Source organism: Stegastes partitus, unplaced genomic scaffold (assembly GCF_000690725.1).
Source record: "Stegastes partitus isolate 25-593 unplaced genomic scaffold, Stegastes_partitus-1.0.2 Scaffold2420, whole genome shotgun sequence".
Classification (NCBI taxonomy): domain Eukaryota; kingdom Metazoa; phylum Chordata; class Actinopteri; family Pomacentridae; genus Stegastes; species Stegastes partitus.
In genome coordinates this window covers 1-25,281 of record NW_007580151.1, presented here as the reverse complement: position 1 = coordinate 25,281, position 25,281 = coordinate 1, and the positions used below count along the sequence as shown (strand labels likewise).

Here is a 25,281-nt window from a genome sequence, read left to right as displayed (position 1 = left end):
ATGCCCTATCTGCAAAGATTTAATCTTTAAGAAATTGTTGTAAATAAAAGCTGCTTAGAAGATCTGCTATCTAGTTCTTTTAGAGGAATGTGTGACGAGTCTAGACGCAATTTAAACATGATGCATTGAGATGATTTAGAGCTATCTGAAGGTCACGTTTCAGATTCAGTCAAAAGCTGATCTGTAAATATTTTTAGAGCTGCACATTCCCTACAACAAAATGATGAAAGTAACTTTGGTGTATTTACAATAGAAATATTTTAAATTAACATTTTTATAATTGTCATTTTAAGTTGCCTTTTTAGCCCTTGGCCAGGCACAAGAAATGGAAATGAACTTTGTCTGCTAATCCCGGCTTAGTTACAGTTGTTTTTTCTGTAGATCAATAAGCGCTGGCTGTTTAAAATAAATTAAATGGAAAAATAAGCACAAATGTAGTTTTCGGATATCTCCAAATAATTGTCTTGACCTAGGTTTGCCTGCCTGGTTGCCTTTCCTCCCTCTTTTCCTGCCACTATCCAGAAATGTGCAGGGTACTTGAAGTAAAAACTCAAAAACAGTCTATACATGTCGTCTTTGTGATAAACTGGCAATAGGTCCAGGCAGCATGCTCTCCTGAGAATGGGTGTAACAACTGTCAGACTAACCGGGTAATTATTTGAAGGTGGAGGTATTAATTCCAAGGTGTTCCTGCAGTACAAGCGGCAAAGGTTTCTGTCAAACTTAACTTGAACAAAGGGAAGGTCTTCTCAGACTTTGAGCTGTCTGAATGGATAGCTGTTACTAGAGGTTTAGTTAAAGGGAGCTGGAACTGGGTTTACGCAAAACATCCATCAAAAATCCATGAAAAAAAACTTTTTTTTGGTGAAGTAAACTGAAGGGAATTTTGTATGTGGTGTTCATAGGACTGTAAGATTGCGTTTCAAGAAAAATAAGCAGCAACATGTTTTTTTTAAACAAGCAATGTCACTGTTTGAACAGTTTTCATGGAAATGTATTTGCACCAAAGAAATGACAAATGTTAATGTGACACTACTGTGTCTGTACTTGTTAGATGGAGGTTAACATGACAGAAAGAATGTATCTGTTCTGGATCTGAAACAATTGATTATGCAATACTTATTCAATTTTGACACCAGATTAACAGTTTTAGTTGTTTATGTAAATAAAACATACTCTCTGGTTGTAGCTTCTCTAATGTCAAGATTTCGACGCTTTTTTTTTTGTTCTCTTTGGGGGTTTTTTTGTTTGTTTTTTTTAAAATCTTAAGTGGGATATCTTTAAAGTTGGTTGTTAGGTCAAGGCAAATCATTTAAAGTCATCACCTTGGACTTTCAGAATTTGTATGGTGTGAAACTAAATTAACTTAATTATTTAAAAAAAAATCTCACACTAAAACACTGAAGATATTCCTTACACATATCAGAAGGTGGATTTAAATGACAAGTCTTCCTGTTTTAGTAAAGCTCACTTGATCTTTATCCACAAGGGGGAAGCCTTGTGTCATTTGTTATTGTTGAAGCTTTTTTTTCTGTGGTTTAACATACTTAGCAGTCCTTCCTGTCCAGTCAGGTGATACTTTACATTTCATTTTTGACTGCATCAACTAGGAAACACTACCGTTTAGACAGTCTGCTGGAAATGTTGGTGGTTGTCTGCTTTGTATTGCAGATGGTGGTTTTAGTTCCTTTCAGTAGCATGAGCTGGTCTATAATATTTTAACAGCCTAAATGTTGACGTTTTTTACCCCTATATTCTAGCAATCGGCCAATAATTGGCCTAGACAGTTATTGGATCTGATAGTCATCATTTTTCTGATTATTGGTGTTTTTTTGTTTGTTTGTTTTTTAAGTGATACATGATAAACTGAGTTAAATTCAAAATGCATGACTTTGGCTCTCGTACAACTGACTCTCTGTCTGGATGATTGGTCCTACCACCCCGTTTCCTCCTCCAACCCGACTGCAGCTATCACCACACCAGACTAAAATCTGCCACAAACCTGCACCAGGGCAGCTGTAATTTAATGTTGGCAGCTCGCCCTGGTGCCTCCCACTGTCTTAGATATGTAGCTACCAGCTGTGTACATGCACTCATTTGTTCGTTACTTTTGTTAGCCATGGGTGTTGCCATTGTGTCTTTAAGTTTGGCTTGGGAGCTTAGTTTCCTTATTTTGTTTTGGCTAGTTTTCAGAACTCTATTAGCCTTTGTATGGTATTATTTGGTTCTTTAATTTACCAACACCCACCAGCTCTGTTTTCCTTATGATATGATTACCTTTTTTTATGTCACTAAGCAATAAATTGCTTTACCTAAAAAAATGTTTATTTTTTTTGTTCCTAGCTGACCCTAGACAGCTGAGTGAAAACATAAATGTATTTACAACAGACATTTGAAACATAAGGAATTTCAACAAAATATTGTGTTAGCATTTGTGTCATTCTGCATATTTACACCAAGATTTTCATTTTCACTGCAAATGTTCTTCAGTTGTTAATATTGGTTATTGCTCTACATGACTAAGTCCTGATATTTATGTTGGCCCTGAATAAAACATATGGCTGGTCTTTAATTGCCTAATGTACAATGCTTGATTGAAGGACTGGGCTATCATATTATGTTCTCACATGATGCCTATGTTATGGAATAACAAGCACAATGATGAGAGATTTAAGCCTGTTGTGGTTGTCCCTCAGAACGGGAATCTGCAGGATCTGGATGAGTGGGATATTCTCGACCCCGAGTTTCAGCAGCGTTTGGAAGATGCTCGTACATTGCTCAGACAGGAGATCCAACGGGAGCTGAAGATCAAGGAGGCAGCTGAGAGGCTGCGACGGGCCGTGTCCAGTCGCAAGAGTGCAGCTGATGTGGATGGCCAACTCAAGGCGTCGAGCCGCAAGCTGGAGAAGTTGCACTGGGAACTACAAGAGCTTAACGCAAGATCTATGGCCACAGAGAAAGATGGCACCACAGGTAACAAAAACTGGATAGTTTCCAAAGATTTACATGCGTCTACTACATTGTGTCTACATGCTTCAGTGTTTAAAGAACACATTGTTATTCTTATGTTGTACTTTGGTGCTCTTCTCAGTGTGCGTCTGAAACATCCTATTATAGCTCTTGTCTCTATAAGACCCTCCTTCTGAAAAGCCCAGCCTGCTGTCATTGCTGTAAATGTTTTCTTTAAATGTCCCCAGTAGTCTTTTAGACTTTGGTCCCTTTTTAAGAAATGCATTGACAAGGTTACTCAGTAATATTTAACATACGCACACACACGCACACACAAAGGGAGAGGGGAAAAAAGAATAGATGGGGGTTTTTTTTGTTGTTGTTTTTTTCCCCCCAGTTGTCTTTTTACCTGACCATTAATGGCCCAGTTCTACCACTGGTTATGTATCAAGCGGGGTTATATGCTGTTATGTTGCAGGACTGGAAAATGCATTATCATCTACTTTGCAGTTACAAATTTAGTTCAGATCCATGTTAACTTTTTAAAATATATTTTTTCAAGAGTGGTCTGTGATAACAACTAGCAGATTCAATTAGCTAGTGGCACGGTTCTTACCTTTTAGCAATGCAAAGTTGAGTGTAGCAACAGTAGGACATTGTTCACAACAAGAGGTTACACAGCACCCTTATCCTTCATTCATTTCTCCTCTTAATCTTATTTTTAAATTACGTGTCAGACCAAAAATTGTAGGCTTAGACAGTTCAAAGCTGTTATGTGTACAATTTGTAGTTCCAACAAAAAATCACTGTGGTGCACAGCTAGTGTACATCACTACCCCCAGACTGTGTCAGCGTTCAGAAACATATTCCATCTGTTCCTGCCTACATCCCAAAGGACTGCAGATGGAATATGTGTTGCATTACACCTCTTCTCTTTGTATGAGAAGAATATTTTTGTATATCATATAATAAACTAATTGAATCAGAAAATTTGTACACAAGTTTGTTTTTATTTTTTGGCATTTTAGCTCATTTTCACAGCCAGCGTAGACAACAAAGACCCCATCAACAGAGACACATCCTGGACACTGTGGTTATATGATATTTGCCTTAACTATGAGACTTCCTTAGGTTTCCATCCTACCCAGAGACAAAGTAAAGTCATTAGAAGCTGATGTTCACTAACTATTTAAGGTTTTCGCTCATTTTACATCCCATGTGTTATTTTTGTACAGGTGGCGTGGATAAAGTGGACAGCCACTCAGCAGAGTCATGCCAGTGGGAAGAGGTCACGTCACCACTGTCCAGCCGAGTCAGAACCCTGAAGAAACAACTTACCATGGAGACCAAAGTCAAACAGGGTGCTGAGAACATGATCCAGACTTACACCAACAGCTCAGTCAAGGTATAGTACAATATAACGCAAATAACACGCATCACAACACGCACAGACACACTAGTCTCGAACCCTGTTCACAAACTTTGTAAGGTTGCTTATGGATGTGGTTTTCCTCCATGGTCTTTCTGTAATGGCAGTTTGCCCACTTTCTAATGTAACCTGAGCAAAACAGAAGCACTCCAGTAGTCTTTAGTTATCTATTTTATTTTTCAGGACAGGAAGATGCTTTCTTTGGCCCAGCAGATGTTGCAGGACAGCCGCACTAAGATGGAGCTGCTACGAATGCAGATTATCAAAGTCAGCCAAGCCAGAGATGGGGAGCGGGATGGTACACATGGTAAATCTTACCACACACACACACATACAGTTTTAGTCTGTGCCTTATCATATTTACCTTCACCTAGTATTAATTTTGCATTACTGAAGGAATTAACTGTTGCAGATTCCATATGAAAGATGTCATCATTAGTTTTGCTGCTAAAGGCAAGACATACAAATGGCAGCCTTTCACTGCAGTAGTCTCACATTGACAGATCGTCATCATTATGTTTAAACTTCTGTTTACAAAGCTCTTCACATATTTGATGGAAAAACACCCACAATGTAAGCTTTAAGTCTCATGCCAGCTGTGTCCAGAACTTTTACATTTTTCTGACGGTCTTCAAGCAGAGGGTTTGCTCAGGGGATAGAGCAGGGGTCTCGAACTCCGGTCCTCGAGGGCCGCAATCCTGCAAGTTTTAGATGTTGTCCTCTTCCAACACACCTGACTCAAATGATCAGGATCGTTATCAGGCTTCTGCAGAGCTTGATGCTGAGCTGATCATTTGAATCAGGTGTGTTGGAAGAAGGAAACATCTAAATCTTGCAGGATTGCGGCCCTCGAGGACCGGAGTTCGAGACCGCTGGGTTAGAGACACAGAGGGCTTGTTAACTTCGAGCTATCTCCATGAAAACTGAGCAAAGTCTATCCATGAAATGTGGTTGAAAGCTCAGGGAAAGCCTAGGGTCTTGAGTTGACATTTTTTTAGGCAAACGTTTGTTTCTGAGGTTGATGATGAACTGCTTAGGATCCATAAACAGCAATTAAATTATTTAAAGTGTGTCACTGGATTATGTTTAGCCCTATAGAAACAGCTTTTTTTACATTTTAAATAGCTTTTTAATACATTTTGCAATATGGATTCTGGCAGTATAGTGGTCTCCATAAACTGTATACCTTAAAATGCCAAAAGGAATATTTTTGGCTGTATAAATTATTACCTAGGATTAAAAGTTTTTAAAACATCAAGAGCGTGTCCTGCCATATTTTGAATATGAAACAAAATAAGTTCATTCACTCATATTCGATACCTGTTTTGCTGGTATAAATGTTTAAAGGTTTAAAAGGATAATGCTTACTTGTATATGTTCTCAAATGTGATGATAATGCCCAAATCTAATATGCTCCACTTGCCCTCAGGTCACCCTGTAGAGATGATCAGTCCTCTCGAACTGCGGGTGACTGAACTCATCCACCACATGAAAATTGAATCAGCTGTAGCAGAGGGTGCCAAAAATGTGGTGAAGCAGCTGAGTGGGCGTAAGAACCAAGACCGCCGTATACTTGGAGAGGTGGGTGCCAGCAGGATCGTCCTCCCTTACATTAGACTGAACAATTTTGAGCTTTGAATCAAGATAGTCTGTGTATATCATCGTCTTCTTTTTTGTTGTTGTTTGGTTTTGTTGATAATCTATAGCCCTATTCAGACATGGAATATGGAACATAGCTGGCTTTATCAGTCTGTTAAAGAAACCAAATTCTAGTCATTTAGATATAGGTCACTTTTCTACTAATGCTCCTCACTGTCAACCCAACCCTCCTGCTATCTCCACCTCCCCCATCCCTACTCTCACCCCAACCGGTGGAGGCAGATGGCCGCCTTCCCTGTGCCTGGTTCTGTCTGAGGTTTTTAAAATTCATGAGGTCTTCATCTTAACTATGTGAAGTGCTATGAGATGGCATATGTTGTTAGTTGGCGCTATATAGATAAAATTAATTGAATTGAATTGCTTCGTTCAGACAAACCCCTCACAATGCTCGATAGAGCTGCGTTGAGAATGTGACATCATGCCAGATTAGACAATACACAAGTGAGGTAAAATGCATAATAATGTAACAACAGACTACATCTAAGCCCAGTTTATTTCTGATTTCTTTAACAATAAAATGAAAGCTCAGGACTCTGAGCCTGAGGATGGCTGCGATGTAACAAAATATTTAACTGCACTTTATAAACTGTGACTCTGTGTCACAGCTCACCTGTGTGATGTAAAGACATGCAGGTCGACACAGTGTGACCTGCTGTTAGATCCTGGCCTGGACCGACGCGCTCTCCATGCTCTTTTGAGGCCAGTTTAAAATTATAAGAAATTAATGATACAGCTGTGGTTCTGCTTACACAAATGCATGCAACTCTCTCTTTGAAGACATTTATGGATCCTACTGCTGCATGATGCTGCAGGTATTCAATATACTCAGACAGAATAGTTTGAAACAGCTGAAAGTAACAAACTTCAGCTCCTGTTAACATTTTGTGGGGGGAAAAAAAGAAACTTTATTGTTGAGTGTTATTAATCTAAGCTGTTAGTGCCTGTTTTCATTGCAATTTTTTTATAGAAAGAAATGTCCATAATACCCTAATAGCTATGATATTGTAGCGCCAAGTGAGTGAGAAAGATGCGTTGCGATTTTGTCAGACAAACTGTCTTTTGCTCCTTGTGATGTTTTTGGCTGAACATTAGGACTGACGTGGAAAAAATGTTTTCCTAAATTGCTTCACTCAACTCCAAGTGTCGCTGTTTGTACGTGTCTGTCCATTAATGTAGTGGTTCAGTTAAGACTTGTGCTGTGTTGACAATGATTTCAAAAATTTGGGCCAAGTAAGATTGCTGGCACAACCTTTATGGAAATATGACCAGGATGCACATTCAGACATAAAAACGAGCCATTCCTGTTTGTTTACAAATGGCCATACTGGAGGGCATGAAAATTCAACTGTCATACAGAGGTTGAAGATGCAATATTGATGACATATTAAATACAAATGAAGATAGCCAAACACATTGTCAGGCAGGTAGACAGTCACAGTGTTGCACACAGCTGTTCATGTGAAAAGGGAGTCAAATAGGAACAAATTACAAAAGTGACCCAGACAGACAGTTTCAGTTGATTTTAATGTGTTAGGTCTGGTCTGATTTATTTGATGACATTGAAACATCAAACCAAAAATATATATGGACATCTAAAGACATGAAGTTGTGTCCTGCATCCTGTGTACTTGATGTATAAGATGCAACATGACATTTTACAGGTTTGAAATGATTAAAAGGACTGACCTCCTTTATTTCATAGCGAGAAAATGAATTTTCTAGCAGAGTTCCCTGTCAAATGATTACTGTACCTGGTTTATGATAATGACATTACTGAAAAGATAGATGACTGGGATCATTTACATTCATATTTTCTGAATGAAAATATTTGCAGATTATTCTTATTCACAGTTATAGGTTTCTGAATACGTTTACAGATTTGTGTACACATTCACATTTTCTTTCACATGTTTACAAATCTTGTAAGTGAAGTACTTCTAAATCTGGGTACAAATTTGCAGATTTCTGTACACATATACAAACCTGACTACATGCGTTTTAAGATTAAGCACAGTTGAGCTTCCACGCTCATGTTGCCTTATGTGTGCTGAATTACCAGAAGTATGGCACACGGGTAAATGCTTGACTATTTCCAAAAACCTTTAATAAAAACTAGCCAGACCAGGATTGTTTGGAAGGAACTTGAAGTTACTGTGGTCATTTTGCTCTATTATTAGACCCTTGAAAAAAGTGTGTGTCCCTCAGGCCCAGTCACGAATGCAAGACTCATCTCAAAAAGTGGATTTGTTGCGACTGTCCTTGGAGAGACGTTTAAGTGAGCTGCCTCAGGGCCATCCCACACACACCACTATTAAGGAGGAGTTAGTTTTGGGAACTTCAGCTTCCTATGGTACTCCAAAGAAACAATCCAGTGCTCCATCATCTTCATCCTTCTTCAAACCAGCAAGTCTAACAGGTTGCCTATTGAACCTCACTGATCTATTCAAAATACTTTGATTAAATGGGGTTTTCTCAAGTTTCAATTGATACCTGAAATGCTTTTTTGTCAGGTCGGTTAGAGGTATGTTTGATGGGTTGCCAAGACTTGTTGGAGTCGGTACCTGGCCGTGGTCGTCTGACCAGTGTCTCCACAACACCCGGGAGCCTCTCAGAAGGAAAGTCTCTGAAGGTGAGAGCCGGCCTATCAGGACGCAGTGCCAGTGGCAAATCAACCAAGGCTGATGAACTGTCCTGTAAGTGAAAACATTTTTCTTCCCATTTGCTTGAAAATGCATCTTCACCAATGGACATATATTGATAAAATGATCATATAACACCTTATTGCCTTCTGCAAGTTCATCACAAGAACTGTGGCCTCAATTTCTATTATACATTTAACACACAAGCCAAAAATTTCAATTCAATTTGATTGACAGAGACCAGAGATTGCCATAGCGCTGTATTTTTATCTTTGAGAACACACCACAGGATAATCAAAAATAAACAGTGTGCCTTACCCTTATATTTTGAATGCAATTTTCACTAAAATAAATTTTTTTTAAAACTGCTCATAGACAAGACACAAATTCAACCAATCCAAACCACCTCACAAATAATATGAGGAGGATTCCTTTGGAAGGATTTGGAAGAATTGTATGTATCATAACAGCTAAAACCTGGATAAATTCGTCCAACCTTTGAGAGGAAACCTAATAGTACCGTTAGCTTGCAATAAGAATTGAAGATGAGCAAAATTAGTGTATTACCATCTGTATTAAGTCTTCTCTCATCAGGATTTTGGCCCGACATAGTTCGTGACTGTATCAAATTGTGTCTTTTGTGTTTCAGCGGAGATAAGTGCTGTGCTGAAGGTTGACAACAGGATTGTAGGTCACACACACTGGAGACAGCTGGGCAAAGAGGCCTGGGGCCAGAGCTTCAGCATTGAATTGGAACGGGTCAGTGGCTTTCACTTCAAATAGCAACTTGGATTCTTTAGGGACTTATACTAAATATGGGATGTCATTAAGTAAACAGCAATAAACTAAATTCATTTAGGAGTCTTTTGAGCTTAGGTTCAAATATTCCACTCTGCAGGCCTGGTGTGTTGTATTTTACATAAAATAATGACAATAATACTAATAAGAAATGTTTTGTTTTGCTGCTTGATACAAAAAGAAAACCATGATTCTCATTTTCCATGACGAATCTGCAAGAGAAGTCTGTCTGATAGAACAAAATGTATTCCTGTTTAAGGGGTCTTGGATGCACATTTTAAATAAAAAACGTATTTAAAAGACAGAGTTTGTTGACATGAGGGCCCAGGATGTGCACAGCAAAATGAGCAAGGTGCAGGGGAAGAATACTGAAAAGAAGATTTGGTTGCAAAATGAAACGCAACTTCAGCTCAAAGAAAACTGCCCAAATCATTTGGTCTGGTCTTGCTTAAATCTAATACTAGTACCAATGATTTCACTCTTTTGCAACAATAGTAACTTTCAAATAAAGTTTTTGAGGTAAAAAGTCAGTTTTCAGCTTTTTTTCATGCAGATGCACTCCTAGTCATCCTAGAGTGATTCATACTTTCCGATATTCCAAAAGTTGGAATGTTTGTTTTTATCCTGCCTGTGTGCAGTAATGTACATGAGCAATGGGTTTTATCAAATATTCAATTGATATCTTTTCTTTCCATTTTCATTTTCCATATTTCAGTGCACTGATGTGACACGTGTAACTCTGCAATAGGTGTTAAAACTTTCTTGTCTTCACCGCTAAACGTCATCTCAGTAACCACTGATGGTGAACATCTGTTATAGCAGCCTGAGAATAATAACTTACAGATCTGACTTCTTGCTCATCTATAAATCAGAATGGCCAAGTACATCTTTGATACTCCGTCAGCCACATACTCCAGCCGTGTAATCCCACTGCTAATCCTCTGACATCTGCTCTAATCTGGCTTTCCCCATACATACCCAGCATCCCTGTGTAGGACTTAGGTTCTACTAATGCAGTACTCACTCTCTCTGGTTAACTGTGACTCTTGACATTTTAAAGGGGAAGTCAGTGGTTATATACATGTAGATCAGTTTACTGGCAACAGTGAGTTCTACGCAGCCTGTGAAAGCCGTTGTGTAATTTATTCTGTGGCACTGGAGAAGTTTTGTCAAGACTGAGTAAATGATGACATCATAGATAAATTCTCAGGGTTACCTCAGGTTGAGACTATAAACTAAGACAATGACTGTGTTTACATACACTCGACAAACAGGTTTACAGAATGTTTAAAGAGAACGCTGAGCTGGTTACCATAAGAGGGATAACAGTATGATCAAAAACGTATTTGCTGAAGTAGATTTTTCTTCTGTGTACCATATACCAGCTTATAAAGATGATCATACAGAGAGATGCATCCTTGAATTTAAAATAAATCTGACTAAAATTGAAATGTAAATGTCTAGGTGCTTGTAAAAATGTAGATAAGTCACTCCCACCTCTGAACACCTAATAGAGTGTTTACGGTTGGAGCTACAACAGGTGCTCGAAAACATTGCAGCTGTCATTGCAATATTTATTAGAATATTTACATGTGTCTGTTGAGCAACTTTAAATGGAAAAAATTCTTACACTGTGGAAAAGGGGTTGGTTGGGGTGTGTATCTAAGTGTGTGACAGTGGAGGGTGTGTTTGTGCATCTCAGTTTTGTGTCACTGCAGTGACTAAAATCCTTCTTTTCTCTACTTCAAGAGATGATCAAACATTTTGTTATGCCAATAATCCAGATTTTTAAAAAAAGAAACTTATTGAAATCTAAAGTGATGAAGGTATACGACTACATACGTAACCCTAACCCTCGTTTGAATATTTGTAATGTGTGTGTTGATTTAGTCTCGGGAGCTGGAAATTGCTGTGTACTGGAGAGACTGGCGAGCTTTAAGTGGGGTGAAATTCTTGCGGTTGGAGGACTTCCTGGATAATCAGCGACACGGCATGTGTCTCCAGCTGGAGCCTCAGGGCATCCTCTTCGTTGAGGTTCTGTCTTTCATATTTGTTTACTTACTACTGTGTTACCTGCATGTCTTTTAACCAAATTACACTTATAATTAACAATTAATTATATCAGACACAAACTAGGACACCATTTATTGAAGGTTTTTGTTGTGACTAAAATAAATTCAGCGAACATCTTTTCGCAGTGCCAAAGCCACCAATAGCAATGCTGCAACAGTCCTTTACCAGCTCCTCTATTTACTTTCAGGTGACATTTATTAATCCTGTCATTGAACGCCGCTCCAAACTCCAGAGGCAGAGGAGAATATTCCCTAAAGAAAAAGGTGGTAACATTAATTTCATTGTGTGTTTCTTCATGTTATTTTTGTTGGATCTATATTGTATTATCACTACTTGTTTCAATAGTTGTTTTCAGGCATTTTTTAATGTATTTGTGTGATTTAAATTTGGACTGTGGAATTTAACTTTTATAAGTTATGTTTACTGTCAGAAAGAAAGTAAGAAAGAAAATAACAAATACTACTTGAAAATGTACACAGAAACTTCTTTCACATGCTCAGGGGTGCTGTTCCTATTTGTGTTTCAGAGTAACATTTAACCCCATTAAATAATTAGTTTTTAGGGGTTTTCTCTGACCTTCAGACCATTTGAATAGACAAAGTGAACCAAAAGAAGACAAGTATGTTTACATGTGTACTAGTATCCTGGTTCTGACGACATATTCTATCACCTGAACCAGGTTTCTAAGCATTCTTTATGTGATGACTGAGGCACAAGGCACAACTGCACACCGATGATTAGAAACCTGGATACTGTTTCAGTCACTTGACCAGGAATGTGAATAACCAGATTTTTTCATTTTCCATGTCAATATCAAGCACAGAATATATTTAAAACTATGATAAGACTCCAAACCGGGCACATGTAAACACACTCAATTATCCAGCAGTCTTCTCCAACTACATTTCAATCAAACCTCCATTTCTAACCAAAAACCTAGTTATGGTAAGGTCCAATTGACATGCAATTTGAATAAATGCATTTCACATTTTCGTAACTCTCTGACATTGTGATTGCAACATGAGAATGCATTATGGGGATTTTTTTTTCATGATATTTTGTATATGATATCAAATCTGTGCAGGCACAGACTTTTGACAGCTATTAATCCTTATACATGTTTAGGTTGTGCAGTAATTCCAGATAAAATATTACTATTTGCATCATAAAATATTTTATTATAGACAATGTAGCTCAGACTTCTTCTTTTTGCTCACAGGGAAGGACTTCCTTCGTGCTGCTCAGATGAACATGAATTTTGCCACTTGGGGTCGTTTGATGATGAGTATCCTGCCTCCTTGCAGCTCCCTGGAGCCCATGAGCCCTCCATTAGCAGGCTCTAACAGTGGCCCCACATCTTCTATTACTTCTCCAGCACAGTAAGACTTTGTGGTGTCTGCAGAAACTGTGACCCAGAAACTTTTCTCTGTTAAATCTATGAAAAAGCAGTTTAAAAAAGTGAGCTATTAACTTCTCTACTTAGCTTTCTTTGGTGACTTGAGGCTGTTTTTCCTGCCCATTAAAGTTATCTGAGACCAAAGATATTGTGACTTTTCTAGAGGGCTGTTAGTGACATTATCACTGAACTGCATTAACAGTTAAGTGAAGTCAAAATAGTTGTATAATGCTAAATTGTAAGCTTATAAAAATAGCGTTATTAAAGGATAACATTGGTGAATGTTTATATTTCTTCTAATGTCAACCAACGAGGGCAGATCAGGGCAGGGCAGTGGTTTTGGATTGCTTAATCCAATTTCGGAAATTAAGGGTGCATCAATGCAGCTCGTCAGCAACACTAACATTAGCACAGACGTTAAAACCAGCATCACTGTTGAATGGCAGCAGAGTCATAAACTGTCTCTTCTTTTTAGAGAACCTCCTGTGGTGAGTCTGAATTTTGGTGAAGATCCACCAAGCAGATCTCCACGTGTCTCAAGAAAGAACAATAAAGAATCTGCACTGGTAAGCAAGTCAGGCTGCCTGAGTGACAAATGCTAAAAAAAAAATATTTGCACCAGGATTTATATCAGTAAATGAAATAGCTGATTGCAGAAACTATTTACGTATGTATGCTCAATGATTCTGTTGATTTCTGTTGTCTGTTTATTTTTTCCTGAAAAAAAACAGTCTCCTGGTGAGATCAAGAGCCCAAAGCCCAAGAAACAACCTTCTATTCATCTACCTCTGCAGTAAGTCAAAGTGACTGTGTACTTTTGGTTTTGTTGTTCAGTTTTGTGATTAGTTGATGTTTCTCCCCAGTGTTCCTGAGTATGATGGTATTTGCTATCAGATTAAAAAACTTCTATCCAAATGTATTTGGCGCATAGCAACATAAATGAAAATGAAACGTACATTTAATTCTTTAAGTTTGCTCCAAATTCTGGCTGAACTTTAAGTAAACCAAAAGACATTCTCTTCACAGTGGACATGTGAGTTGGAACTCTGTAGCTGACCTCTTTGAAGAGCTATATAATAAATTCTGAAAATGAATAACGTGCAGCTAGTGGTGCTCAGTGGAACAATTAAGGACTTTTTCAGCTGCTAAATGTGTGGACATTTGTATTGTCATGCAGGAGGGATGAAGGACTTCAGATGGAAGACTTCAAATGCATTTCAGTCCTGGGAAGAGGTCACTTTGGAAAGGTATGCATGGCAGAAGCAGTGTTTTGACCAGGAAAAAAAATCACACCGAGTACTCACTAGTTAAACTGATAATCTGTGGTGCGTCTTTAGAGGACTGCAGGACTTCTGTTTTTTGTGCTATAGATATTTCACTTTATCCAAGAGGCTTCCTCGGTTCTACCTGACTGGTGGGGAGTCCCAGGTTTTTATTTTATCTGCTATCCTGCTATCCCTACTTCCCCATCCCCACTCTCACCCAACCGGTTGAGGCAGATGGCCGCCTTTGGTTCCTTTCAACCGTTGCCGACTTCTTGCTCAGAGGGAGCTGTACCTTACTATGTTAAGCGCTGTGAGATGGCATATGTTGTAAACTGCGCTACACAAATAAAACTGAATTGAATTCTCACCCCCTAAATCACATGACTGTTAATAACCAAAGACTCACATGCCTCAAAGTCTATATGGTTATGAAACTGCCTGGTGAGGGATGACTCAAGATGTGGAAGGACATGTGTACAGTGCTGTTCTCAAAGGAGTGTTCCTTAATTGTCTAAAGAATAAGAGACACTCCTTTAAAGACAACAATGGCCACATTCTGTACAAACAAAACAGATGGTTTTAGAGAGTGGTGTTCAACTGGAACCTGTTGCACGGGGAGAGAGTCTGCGATACCATTCACCAGGTACTTCTAACACAGTCTTGAATTCCCTCTCCAGACAGTTTGATCACCATCAACACCTTTCGTCATCCCTCCCCAGCCAATTTTACAGCCATTCACACCTCAGCGCTTGTGTATTGGGCCTATGAACCATGTGTCAGTTAGCAAAGGAAGCCTTTTGAATGGAAGTGAAATGCCTTCAAGTCCAGTTACCTTCTACTGAAGCACTTAGGATTAGCATGAATCTACATAAACAGGGAAATGTCAGTAAATGTTATCCTTTCATCTCTGTCTTAAATCATTTCCCTTGAGCTTGCTAGTATATTTCAGAGTAAGTCAAATGTTTTACAAAAAGATATGAAAATTGAACATCCTGCATTTTGTAACTGATACAAGGTGCTGCTAGCAGAGTATAAGAAGTCAAGCAAATTGTACGCCATCAAAGCCCTGAAGAAAGGAGACATCGTGACACGTGATGAAGTTGACAGGTAAGCAATCCCTTAACTAGCCTGATTATAGTTAAAATACTTATTGACACTACACTACTGTTTTCATAGTGTCTGGGTTCTAAGAAAGACTCACGTGATTTGACTGCAGCAAATATTTACCTTGTAGTTATTAAGCAAAATGGGCAATTTAGGTCTAACTGTTACCAAGTGAAAATGTCCAACTACAAACAGTGCAAAGTAGTTTTAGCTGTAAATAAATAATCTCTTTAAATGTGTCTGTGGTTGTGTTCAGCCTCATGTGTGAAAAGAGGATCTTTGAAGTTATCAACGGCTCGCAGCATCCCTTCCTGGTGAACCTGTACGGCTGCTTCCAGACTGCAGACCACGTGTGCTTTGTGATGGCCTACTCACCTGGAGGAGACCTGATGACACACATTCACACCAGCATCTTCACTGAGAAGCAGGCCCGGTGAGCTTCTCTCTGTAAAACCAGAGGTCCACTGACACGCAGCAAACAATTAATGATGTTGGTGTTATTTCCATTTCTTCTTCTCTGTGGTCAGGTTCTATTCCTCGTGTGTGCTACTGGGTCTGGAGTTTCTCCACCAAAACAAAATAGTTTACAGGTGAGTACTTCCAAAGGTGCTTTATCACTGTTTCTTCATGCTTACTCTTTGCATGTTGGGAATGTGCAGCACAATGTGGTCTCTGTCTGCATGTTTGTGTCTGTCAGGGATCTGAAGCTGGATAATCTGTTAATGGATGCAGATGGCTTTGTCAGGATAGCAGATTTTGGCTTGTGCAAAGAAGGTAGGAAAATGGGAATTTTATGCAATTTTTTTTTTTAAACTGTGTATCGAAATTAAAAAGGCAGTAACTTTATAGTGATATCCATATCTGGAAAAATTAAAACAGGAAAATAGTTTATTCCCAGTGCACCTGCAACCTAGAATGACTTATGGAACAATAAAGCTGGACTAATGTTATCCGTTGGACAATTATCCTTTGAGCAATTACATTTTTAAAATGTCATCTTATTTTGCTTCCTTCTTTTCTTGTTTCATTCAATTCATTTATTTTTAAACCAAAATGCATTTTAGTGTTTTACTTACTTTACTTTTTAATATTTACTTTAAATAGTTAGTTTGTTTGTATGCCTGCATTTTTTGTTTTCTTTCTTGACTACATTGTAAATGAGGACTTCATACCTCAGCCTATTACAAGTTTAAATCAAGATTGCATTAATATTAATGCTGCAACCTGCCTGTAGTAAATATGTAGATATGTAAGTACAGCTGTACTGTGTGTAGGAATGGGCCATGGGGATCGCACCTCAACGTTCTGTGGCACACCAGAGTTCCTGGCTCCTGAGGTGCTGACGGACAACAACTATACTCGCAGTGTGGACTGGTGGGGTCTGGGGGTCCTTATCTATGAGATGCTGGTGGGGGAGGTGAGTACAAACTATATATAAAGATAGACACAGATAGGGAAGACCTTATCCATTGGTTTGCATTGGAGTTGGTTTAAATCCCAGGGCTGCAGCTTATGTTTGGTGCCCTACTAAAATATCAAACACTACCTTACTGGAAACACTAACTCATGTGCTAAAGGTCAGCTAATTCAGTACTGTAGTGGTGTAATATTACATAATTGAATCATGTAAGGGTCTTGGTAGTGTAACGTCTTAACCACAATCACAGTAAAACTGCACGATTATTATATCGATTCTTTGAAGAGAAGCTCCAAATGTCTGAGATAGGAAGAATCAGCCAGTACTTAATTCTGGCTGTTAATCAGCAGCCACATTTCAGAGACCCTACTTCCACTATGTGGGAACCATGTGTGAGCTGCAAATATGCACCAGAAAGACACAATATACTGCATCCTGAGCTGGTGAGGGCCTTATCCTGCACTAACTGGTATTTTGATCATTTTGTGGCAACGGACACAAGTTATCTGCAACACGAACATTTTTTTTTTTCCCCCTTTATGTGGACATGTTACCAAACACACATTTACACATCCAGCAGTTGCAGAGCAACACTACCACTGATTTGGAGTAATATTAGTTCACTTCCAGTTGTTTGTGGTCTCTAGTCATGCCTGAGATAAATAGCTGCCTCTTTACCTACTAAATCATCCATTATTTTTTACCAGCTAGTCTTTAACTGTGCCAGTCTGCTCTTTGGTGCTGAGTGAACAGTGTGCAGTGGATGTTAGTGTTTCCTGTGAAAACAGAAAACATCCTGCTATGAGAGTGAATGAAAACAGCAAAGTTGGAGCCTGACAGCTAACTGTGAGCTGTAGCTCGATATAAAGCTCTGTAAGAGCATGGTGGGCAGCACATTCAGCTGAGAATTCTGCATATTGCGAGCGATCATTTTGACCCTCACATTGCTTAAACATTGTCTTTTGATTCTCTGTTCCTTTCAAAACATCAGTTACAGCCATTTTAAAGTGACTCCTGCATTAGAACCTGATCTGAGACTCTGTCAAAAATATGTAAATCCATTATTTAATATGCAGGAGCTGCAGTTAAGCTTGGTGAGGTCTGTAGACACCTGCCAAACGCAGGCACAAAGTAACTTTAGGTAATCCACTTGTGCTGAAATGTAACCTTATAATTAAGTGTTTACAGTAGAAAGAACAGTATGAGGTTAATACAGCTGTCCTCTCTTCAGTCTCCTTTCCCAGGTGATGATGAGGAAGAGGTGTTTGACAGCATTGTTAACGATGACGTGAGCTACCCTCGCTTCCTGTCTCCTGAATCAGTGTCCCTCATTCAAAAGGTGAGCACCTGTCAAATGCTTCGTCTGACATTTCTCACAAGCTCTTTAGATTACAAAAGGCCTGGTTGTTGAAACTTGTAAAGCTGAGTACACAATGCCGAACATCAATTCTGTCGAGCACATGACTGCAGCTGAGTGTAGTTTGAAGTGCATGGATTTATGTGTGTGTCCCGTTGTACTGAACACCTTCACTGTTTCTCAATGTTTCAGTTGCTGCAGAAAAATCCTGAGTCAAGACTTGGAGCAGGAGAGGAGGATGCCTCAGCGATCAAAAGACACAAATTCTTTCAGGTCATTGTTCAGCAAAGCACTGCAACCACTTCATATATATATTGTTTGTTTGTTTGTTTAACTATACGCTGACTTGAGCAACAAGGTAGCACATCCATGCAGCAGGGTCCTTCTGTATAAAATTACCCAAATCTCAAAAAATCAGCTGATTGTTTTATGGAGAATAACTTTAGCATCTAATGAAGCCATGCCAAAGTTTAACTTCATAATAATATTTTCAGAGTTACAGGCCTTTTAACCCTCAGGGTATATCGCGGATATTTTTGTCCTTTCAGGTGATTTTTTTTGCTGAATTTTTGGCTATAACTTTTTTTGTGTTACTCCGTATGATATTATTTTTTGTTGGAAGGTTTTTTTTCATGAAAAATCATATAATTCAAATTTCAAATTTTTTCCTAGGTTAACGATACACCGGGAGCAAATTTACTACCCTTTGAGGATATTAGAGGACAAAAATGTCCTCTAATATCCTCAAAGGGTAGTAAAAAGTTACTGAGGGGAAAAAAAAGGCAGATTCTGGGGGGTTCATGTGGTTCACTGACTCTTTTTTTTTTAATGGAATGACTCAGCTCTGACTGCTTCCAAGTCCACATTGTAACTGTAGATCTCCCTCTGCGTGTTAACAGGGAATGGACTGGGACGCTCTCCTGGCCAAGAAGGTGAAGCCTCCCTTCCTGCCGGTCATTAGAGCGCCGCAGGATGTCAGTAACTTTGACGAGGAGTTCACTCGTCTCAAACCGGTCCTCACTCTCCCACGAACACCCTGCATCCTGACTCCAGAACAACAAGAAATCTTTACTGACTTTGACTTCTCTTTTATGAGTTGACCAGAGGGAGTCACTGTCCTTATTTAACAGGCAGCTCTTCTGATTCAACAGAGGCTGAGAAACTACAGTCCTGCCTTTTCCATGTTCATACCACCTCTGTGGCCTGTTTAATGCAACACACTGCCGCTCTCCCCAGGGAAATATGCCCGGCGGTGGCCAATTTCATCATACACAGTTTACTTTTTAACATTTTTTTTTTACCTCTGTCAAATGAATTTTGTATTGTTGTTTTCTGTTTGTCACCAAGCAGGACTGAAAGGCTAAACATCTACTCTGTGTCATATGTGTCTTTGCTTGCACTGCCCTCTTAACCCAAAGTGCTACCCTGTAAATAATTATGATCCTAATGAAGAAAATATAACTTAACGCCAGAAGCAATGAATGTATCTTTACATGTGATCATTTTGTCTATCTGTTGTCAACTTGTGGTGTTACTGGAAAGTAAAATGCTTAAAATAGCCAACTTTTTAATTCTACCATAGATACTTCTCAGTCAATATTTGGATATTGTAAATAATACTATCATGAAGATTATGCTTTATATAGAATAAATTTGCCTGTAAGAAAAGTGTAAACTACATGAAGGTAACTATTGATGAATAAATGTATAAATGCTGGACTTAAACCAGGAAACTTTTCATGAAACATTTATTAATTTTTAAGGTATACAGTATTTCCAAAATAGTAAAAAAAATGCATGACATGTTTGCATATAATTAGTACACACGTTGAATTAACTGAATTGTATAAAGTTCTGACAATATTGTAATCTGACTGAAAGCAGTCTGCATTTAGTCCAGCAAAACTGTTGTACGTTAAATTCAACACCACATTTATTGCTCTCTTACAAGGTTACTATTGCACAAGGAAAAGCTCAAATGGAATTACCAAACAAAGTATTGCACTCCAAAGGCTCTAAGTCCTAGCTTACGTTTCCACAGTATTCTTCCAGTCCCTCTGTTAAAACAGTTGTACAAAAGTCTACAGAAATGTTCAGGTTCAAAACAGTAAAAAAAAAAAAAAATTGTAAGCAATATAAAATAGCTTGAGATGCTGTCCACTGAAAGTCAAAACACCCTTTACATCAGGGTTGGATTAAATGCTTGGAACAACATAGATCAAATTTCCAAAGATCTCTCACTTAGTGTAACCTACTTTTGCGACAAAAACAAGTGGACCCTGTAAAACAAAAGAATAAATAATTTACCACAGGTAGCTAGAACAGAATGACACTCGCTATACTGACAACTAAAATTAGGTTGCGAGTCCAAGGAAGGGACAAAGATACCATAGCAACGACAGATCTGATTGTCTACACATGCATCAAAAACAAATATTTCTTCACTCAAATGTTAACACAATATTTGACTTATATCAAGAGTAAACTTCAGACCTCAGAAACAGTCAATCAGTCGGGTTTGCTGTCATGGTGAAACCAGGAGTTTTTCAAACATGTAATCACTCCTCACATAAATGATTCAGTGGCGCAGGCAGCAGTGAGGGTAAAGTGGGATGTGCTGTGTAAATAAAGACTAAGCTTAAGTCAACAGAGCTTCATGACTGACTTCACTAACAGCTGTAAGATCGTACACTAAAATGCCTGCAGACAATGTGGATGATTCCTGTTTTAGGAGAAATTTCAATTATACAACTTCAATTTCAAGAATAAAAGAGAAATGCTGTAGTGCTGGTTACCTGTTAGCAGCAGGAACCTCACTGTGAGGGGAGAAACAAACATTTATGAATCTGTTGACATCTATAACCTGGAAGTACGAGGAAAAAAAACAGGAAATGCAGATTGCAACAGCATAGTAAAAACAACAAAAGCAAGCAATCCACTGAGAGGAAAAGAAGGAAATGTTGCAGTTATGGCACAAGTGCCTATACAAGTGCCTATGTAGGTAAACTGCACACAAAGAGTTCATCCTCTAACAATGTGGTCAAGTGCATGATCCCAGACGCAGAAAGGTTTGTTCATGAGTGAAATCTTTGTGTTCCTAAACCTGGTCGCTGCCCTCCCTGAAGTACACCTGCTCCCACACCACTGTGCCCCACACACAGAAGAAACCCCAAAGGTTGTGGAAAGCTCCGCGATCGAACGGGTTTTCGTCTGCACCGCAGTGTTTGAGGTAGGAGATGCGGTGCCGCGACATGAACTCCCAAGTGGTGGTGTTGAGAGATACCAGGTAGAGGTGGGAGCTGAGCAGGAGCAGCACGATGAGCGAGAGCAGGGCCACCAGCACGGCCACGGCCAGCAGCACCCCGTTGGTACGCAGCCACAGCTGCCAGGTGGGTGCGTAGCTGAAGCCCGTCCTGAGGAAACAAACGGGAGAGCAGTGCTCTGTAGGCATCTGAAGCAGTAACCTGCCAGTAGAGACGAGGGGTGACAGAGTTGTACTCACCAGGCGATGTGCAGCCCCCACAACAGCACCAGCAGCTGGACGGCCAGGTAGAGCACAAACCAGCGGTGGTTCCTCTCACCAACGCAGTTCTCAATCCAGGGGCAGTGATGGTCGTAACGCCGGACACAGTGCTGACACGTCTGGCAGTGCTTTGATCTCATTGGCTGCTGCTTGAAATAAAGAGTAAATACAAATGTGCATTTAAAAAAAGACATTCATCTGATAAGGGGAGCATTCTTCTTTTAACACTTGGTTCAGAGCCAGCAGGATTTGAACAAGTCCTGGACAGTCTCATGAGAAGTAAAGCTGACTTTGAGCTCAAAATAAAGATGTCATGACATGTCAAAAACGGTAGAACTTAACTGAACAACTCTACATATGATGTGGGGTGTGTTTTCTTTCCCATTTTGAGGAGAACAGCGTAGTGAGGTCACAGGGCATCACAGAACAACAACCAGGGAGCTGAAGAACTGACCTCAAAAGTGCACGCATTTTGAGAAAGCGCCTGTTTTTATGTTTTTGGTACCATTTCGTTACAACATTTGGGATTCTTCAGATTTCAGATAGCAAACAACTACAACAAAATTGGCCTTTAAACAAAAACAATATGCCGTCTAATTTAACATAACATCACTTTTTTTTCCTGTGCTTTCCAGCTGCATTTAGCAATAATTACAGCTGATATAATGAATTAAAAAGAAGTCGGCATGGGCCTGGATGAGCAGCAGAATATGACAATGAAAATCCCTCTATTAGTTCGGAGGTGTAGAACATCCCCCGACTGCCTGCTCCAACATAATGCTAGCTAGGATGTTGTAACTAACATATAAAAGAAAAAAGAAAAGATTTAAACCATGGTCTTGGACAGAAACTAAGTGATACAGAGCTTGACTACACGGAGGCACTAGAATGAATTAAAATGTTTTTGCTAAGCATGAAGATTAATCTCAAGTGTGACTGCAAGATGTGAATGAAAGCTCCGGAAAAAATAGACAATGAGTTAAAGTTTTTCGGTTAGAATGTGTGAGACTTAAGATGTTTAGGTTCTTAGTTGAAATATAGACCTGGACAACTTTTTTCAATTATTCATACAACATTAGACTTGTTGATGTCTCATGTTAGGTTGAATTTTTAACACTTTTTTTGTTGTTTAAATTGAACATACAAAGTGCTAAATACTTATATACTGAATAAAAGAAGATGGTTGTTACAGAGGAAAGGACATGCATTGGCTGCTTGGTAACCCCTGGCCTGGAACCTGTCGTGCTCTGTGTTCACTGGAGGTGGTATGGATATGTAACATAGATCCGTGCTGCCTGCCGACCCATGACATTCTATACCACTGTTATCGTACAAGTACAGTAGAACATCAAGTGTTACATTTCAGCCTGAGAGCTCCACCAGCTACACAGAAAGAAAACAAACAACAAACACAGGCCCTGAATCTGTTTTCCTCAGTTCTTCCACAGAGCAACAACTCAGATGATCACGATTTGCTCCAATGCATTCTGGGTAGCTGTCAGATGCCTGCTTCCAGTACACATCATGATGTTGAGGTTTTCTGACATACCTGTGTCAGGTGGCTCAGACACTCAGTTCCATACAGCAACAGTGTTTTAACCCTCTGACCTCCCAGCATTTATGAGTGTTTTTGTCACATTTTCCTCACGGTGGGATTATTTTTCACTACAATACAAACTCCTGGACTTCTACTGAAACAACACAGTTATGGCTGGAAGTGAAGAGAACTCAGAAATGTCTTTTACGCAGTATAACAGAGAGTGCCATAAAAAAAAAAAAAAAGAAAGAAATTTTTGTCTACAACATTTCCCAAAAGTACCCACAGGTGTGGTGAGTACTCGAAAAAAGGGGTCTACATACTACAAATGTTGAGTAAAGTGATTTTGATTACATATCCCAATTTTAAGCTGAAATTTTGTTACTTTTCCAAACAAAACCACACGTCACACATTAACTGTCTGATTGTGTGCTAGCTGCGTTAATCAGGGTGTAAGAGCTCTCATCTTGAAACAACAAGCCCCTGCTACCTGAGCCTGCAGGAATGCTCTGGGATGCAACGAGCAGAGTACCTGAAGCAGACAGTGGCCACAGCGGCGCTGGCGCAGGGACTTGGTGGTGGGTGGGATCATGTCCTGCTGCTCCTCAGTCACTCCCAGCGTAAACTGGCACAACACAGGGGACAAACTAGTCAGAGGAGCCACAAAAATAAACTATGATTTATTATTATGTGTTAAAATAAGACTTAGTTGATTTGAATGGTTAATTCATAAACTTCCCAGTAGTTGTAAAGCAGATAAAATGAACCCCCTATTCAGTAATTGCAACAGTAAAGTGACAGTCATCTTTCTTGATGGGCCTCTGCATCGTGATTACTTTTAGCTCTGATTACTTTGCTCACAACTGTTTCAGTCTTGTCCCTCTGCTTAATAATGTACCGATGGTAAAAAAAAAAAAAAGACATGTATTGAATACATGCAGCACCTGTACTGCAACACTAGAATTGAAGAACATGTGTAAACAAATAATTAACAGTATAGTTTTGTTTGCTTCAGATAAATGGTTAATGTAATTATAGGGTTAAATAAAGAGACCCAGGCTTGACATTACAACTGCTCTGAGCCCCGATACCAACAGTTCTAACAAAGACTGATGATGTGAGTGTCAAGAGAAAAACAACCACCTGCAAATCGCTGTCATCAGACAGGATGAAGCCTGGGTCCATCAGAGACACAGCGAAGTAGAGCAGCACAGACAGCAGCACCAGCAGGACGAAGAGCACCGGCTGGACCAGCTGGCCGGTCTCCTCCTGCTTCCTCAGCTCTGGAGTGGAGACACACAGGACAACGTGCTGCTGGATCACACACTGAAGGAGCCACAGGTTGGTTAAAGCTCACACAGTCACTCATCAGACACAAACAATAAAAAGGCTTTTTTTAGACAGCTTACTCTGCTCATACTAGATATGATGTTGTCATTACAGCTCCATCAACAATGAGCCTGTCATTGCATACACTGACTACATGAGAGCCTTAAGCTGCAGGTGATGTGTGATCGTGTCTCACCTGTGTCATGAAGGAAGAGGATCAGCGTTGTGACCCATGTCAGAATCACGTGAGCTGTTCTTACCAGGAACCCTGAGCCAAACACATTCTTGAACATGGTCCTAGCATACTGGGGCCTGTCCGCGGGCAGCCAGCTCCTGGGAGAGCACCTGAGCGACCAGCTGATGGCAGCGGTGCTCAACACCGAGAAGAGCCGCCGAAGTAACGGTAATGTCGTCACAGCAGTAACGGTTATGTCGCGAGTCTGCGCCGTCCCCGGTATTTGAGTCGCAGGCTGAGCTAAGTAGAGCTCCAAAACATGACTTCAGTATTTAAGCGTATCACTGAGACAGAAATAAACACGTACACAGCTACACTGCATCACTAACGACCCGTCCCGTTATCACAGGTTTGTTTTCAGTTTTATTTTTTTTGTCGCTACCAGTCGATCGTGATTGGCCAGCGGCGGTCACATGACAGGCCACGGTAGGGCGGCCGAGAGGGACAAAAGTGTTGCTGTCATTGTTTGTCTCCACCACAGACTGTACAGGGTAATACAATTACATGCTTTTTAAACAATGCATTCCAGTCAATAAAACAAACAAACAAAAAACCCAATACAAATCTGTAT

General features: G+C 39.6%; 2 protein-coding genes across 2 annotated transcripts in view; one reads left to right on the top strand and one right to left on the bottom strand.

The window, feature by feature from the left end:
- Positions 1-19,811, top strand: part of pkn3 (protein kinase N3) — a 22,339-nt gene extending 2,528 nt beyond the window's left edge. Inside the window, exons 2-22 of the mRNA XM_008305145.1 lie at positions 2,697-2,973; positions 4,185-4,354; positions 4,562-4,685; positions 5,808-5,959; positions 8,243-8,453; positions 8,548-8,730; positions 9,326-9,435; positions 11,365-11,508; positions 11,735-11,810; positions 12,767-12,926; positions 13,419-13,509; positions 13,675-13,736; positions 14,121-14,190; positions 15,224-15,315; positions 15,569-15,745; positions 15,840-15,902; positions 16,010-16,086; positions 16,587-16,729; positions 17,961-18,068; positions 18,279-18,359; positions 18,986-19,811. Coding sequence (XP_008303367.1) covers positions 2,697-2,973; positions 4,185-4,354; positions 4,562-4,685; positions 5,808-5,959; positions 8,243-8,453; positions 8,548-8,730; positions 9,326-9,435; positions 11,365-11,508; positions 11,735-11,810; positions 12,767-12,926; positions 13,419-13,509; positions 13,675-13,736; positions 14,121-14,190; positions 15,224-15,315; positions 15,569-15,745; positions 15,840-15,902; positions 16,010-16,086; positions 16,587-16,729; positions 17,961-18,068; positions 18,279-18,359; positions 18,986-19,186 — 2,772 coding nt within the window. The 3' untranslated portion in view covers positions 19,187-19,811. The remainder of the gene's footprint in view (positions 1-2,696; positions 2,974-4,184; positions 4,355-4,561; positions 4,686-5,807; positions 5,960-8,242; positions 8,454-8,547; positions 8,731-9,325; positions 9,436-11,364; positions 11,509-11,734; positions 11,811-12,766; positions 12,927-13,418; positions 13,510-13,674; positions 13,737-14,120; positions 14,191-15,223; positions 15,316-15,568; positions 15,746-15,839; positions 15,903-16,009; positions 16,087-16,586; positions 16,730-17,960; positions 18,069-18,278; positions 18,360-18,985) is intronic.
- Positions 19,812-19,817: 6 nt separating this feature from the next.
- LOC103374968 (probable palmitoyltransferase ZDHHC12) lies at positions 19,818-25,004 on the bottom strand. The gene is made up of 5 exons (XM_008305144.1): positions 24,672-25,004; positions 24,290-24,429; positions 23,679-23,771; positions 21,589-21,755; positions 19,818-21,499 (listed from the first exon to the last, which is right to left on the bottom strand). The coding sequence occupies exons 1-5, from the start codon at positions 24,766-24,768 to the stop codon at positions 21,184-21,186; spliced, it is 813 nt and encodes a 270-aa protein (XP_008303366.1). The 5' UTR covers positions 24,769-25,004; the 3' UTR covers positions 19,818-21,183.
- Between the last annotated feature and the right edge of the window lie 277 nt (positions 25,005-25,281).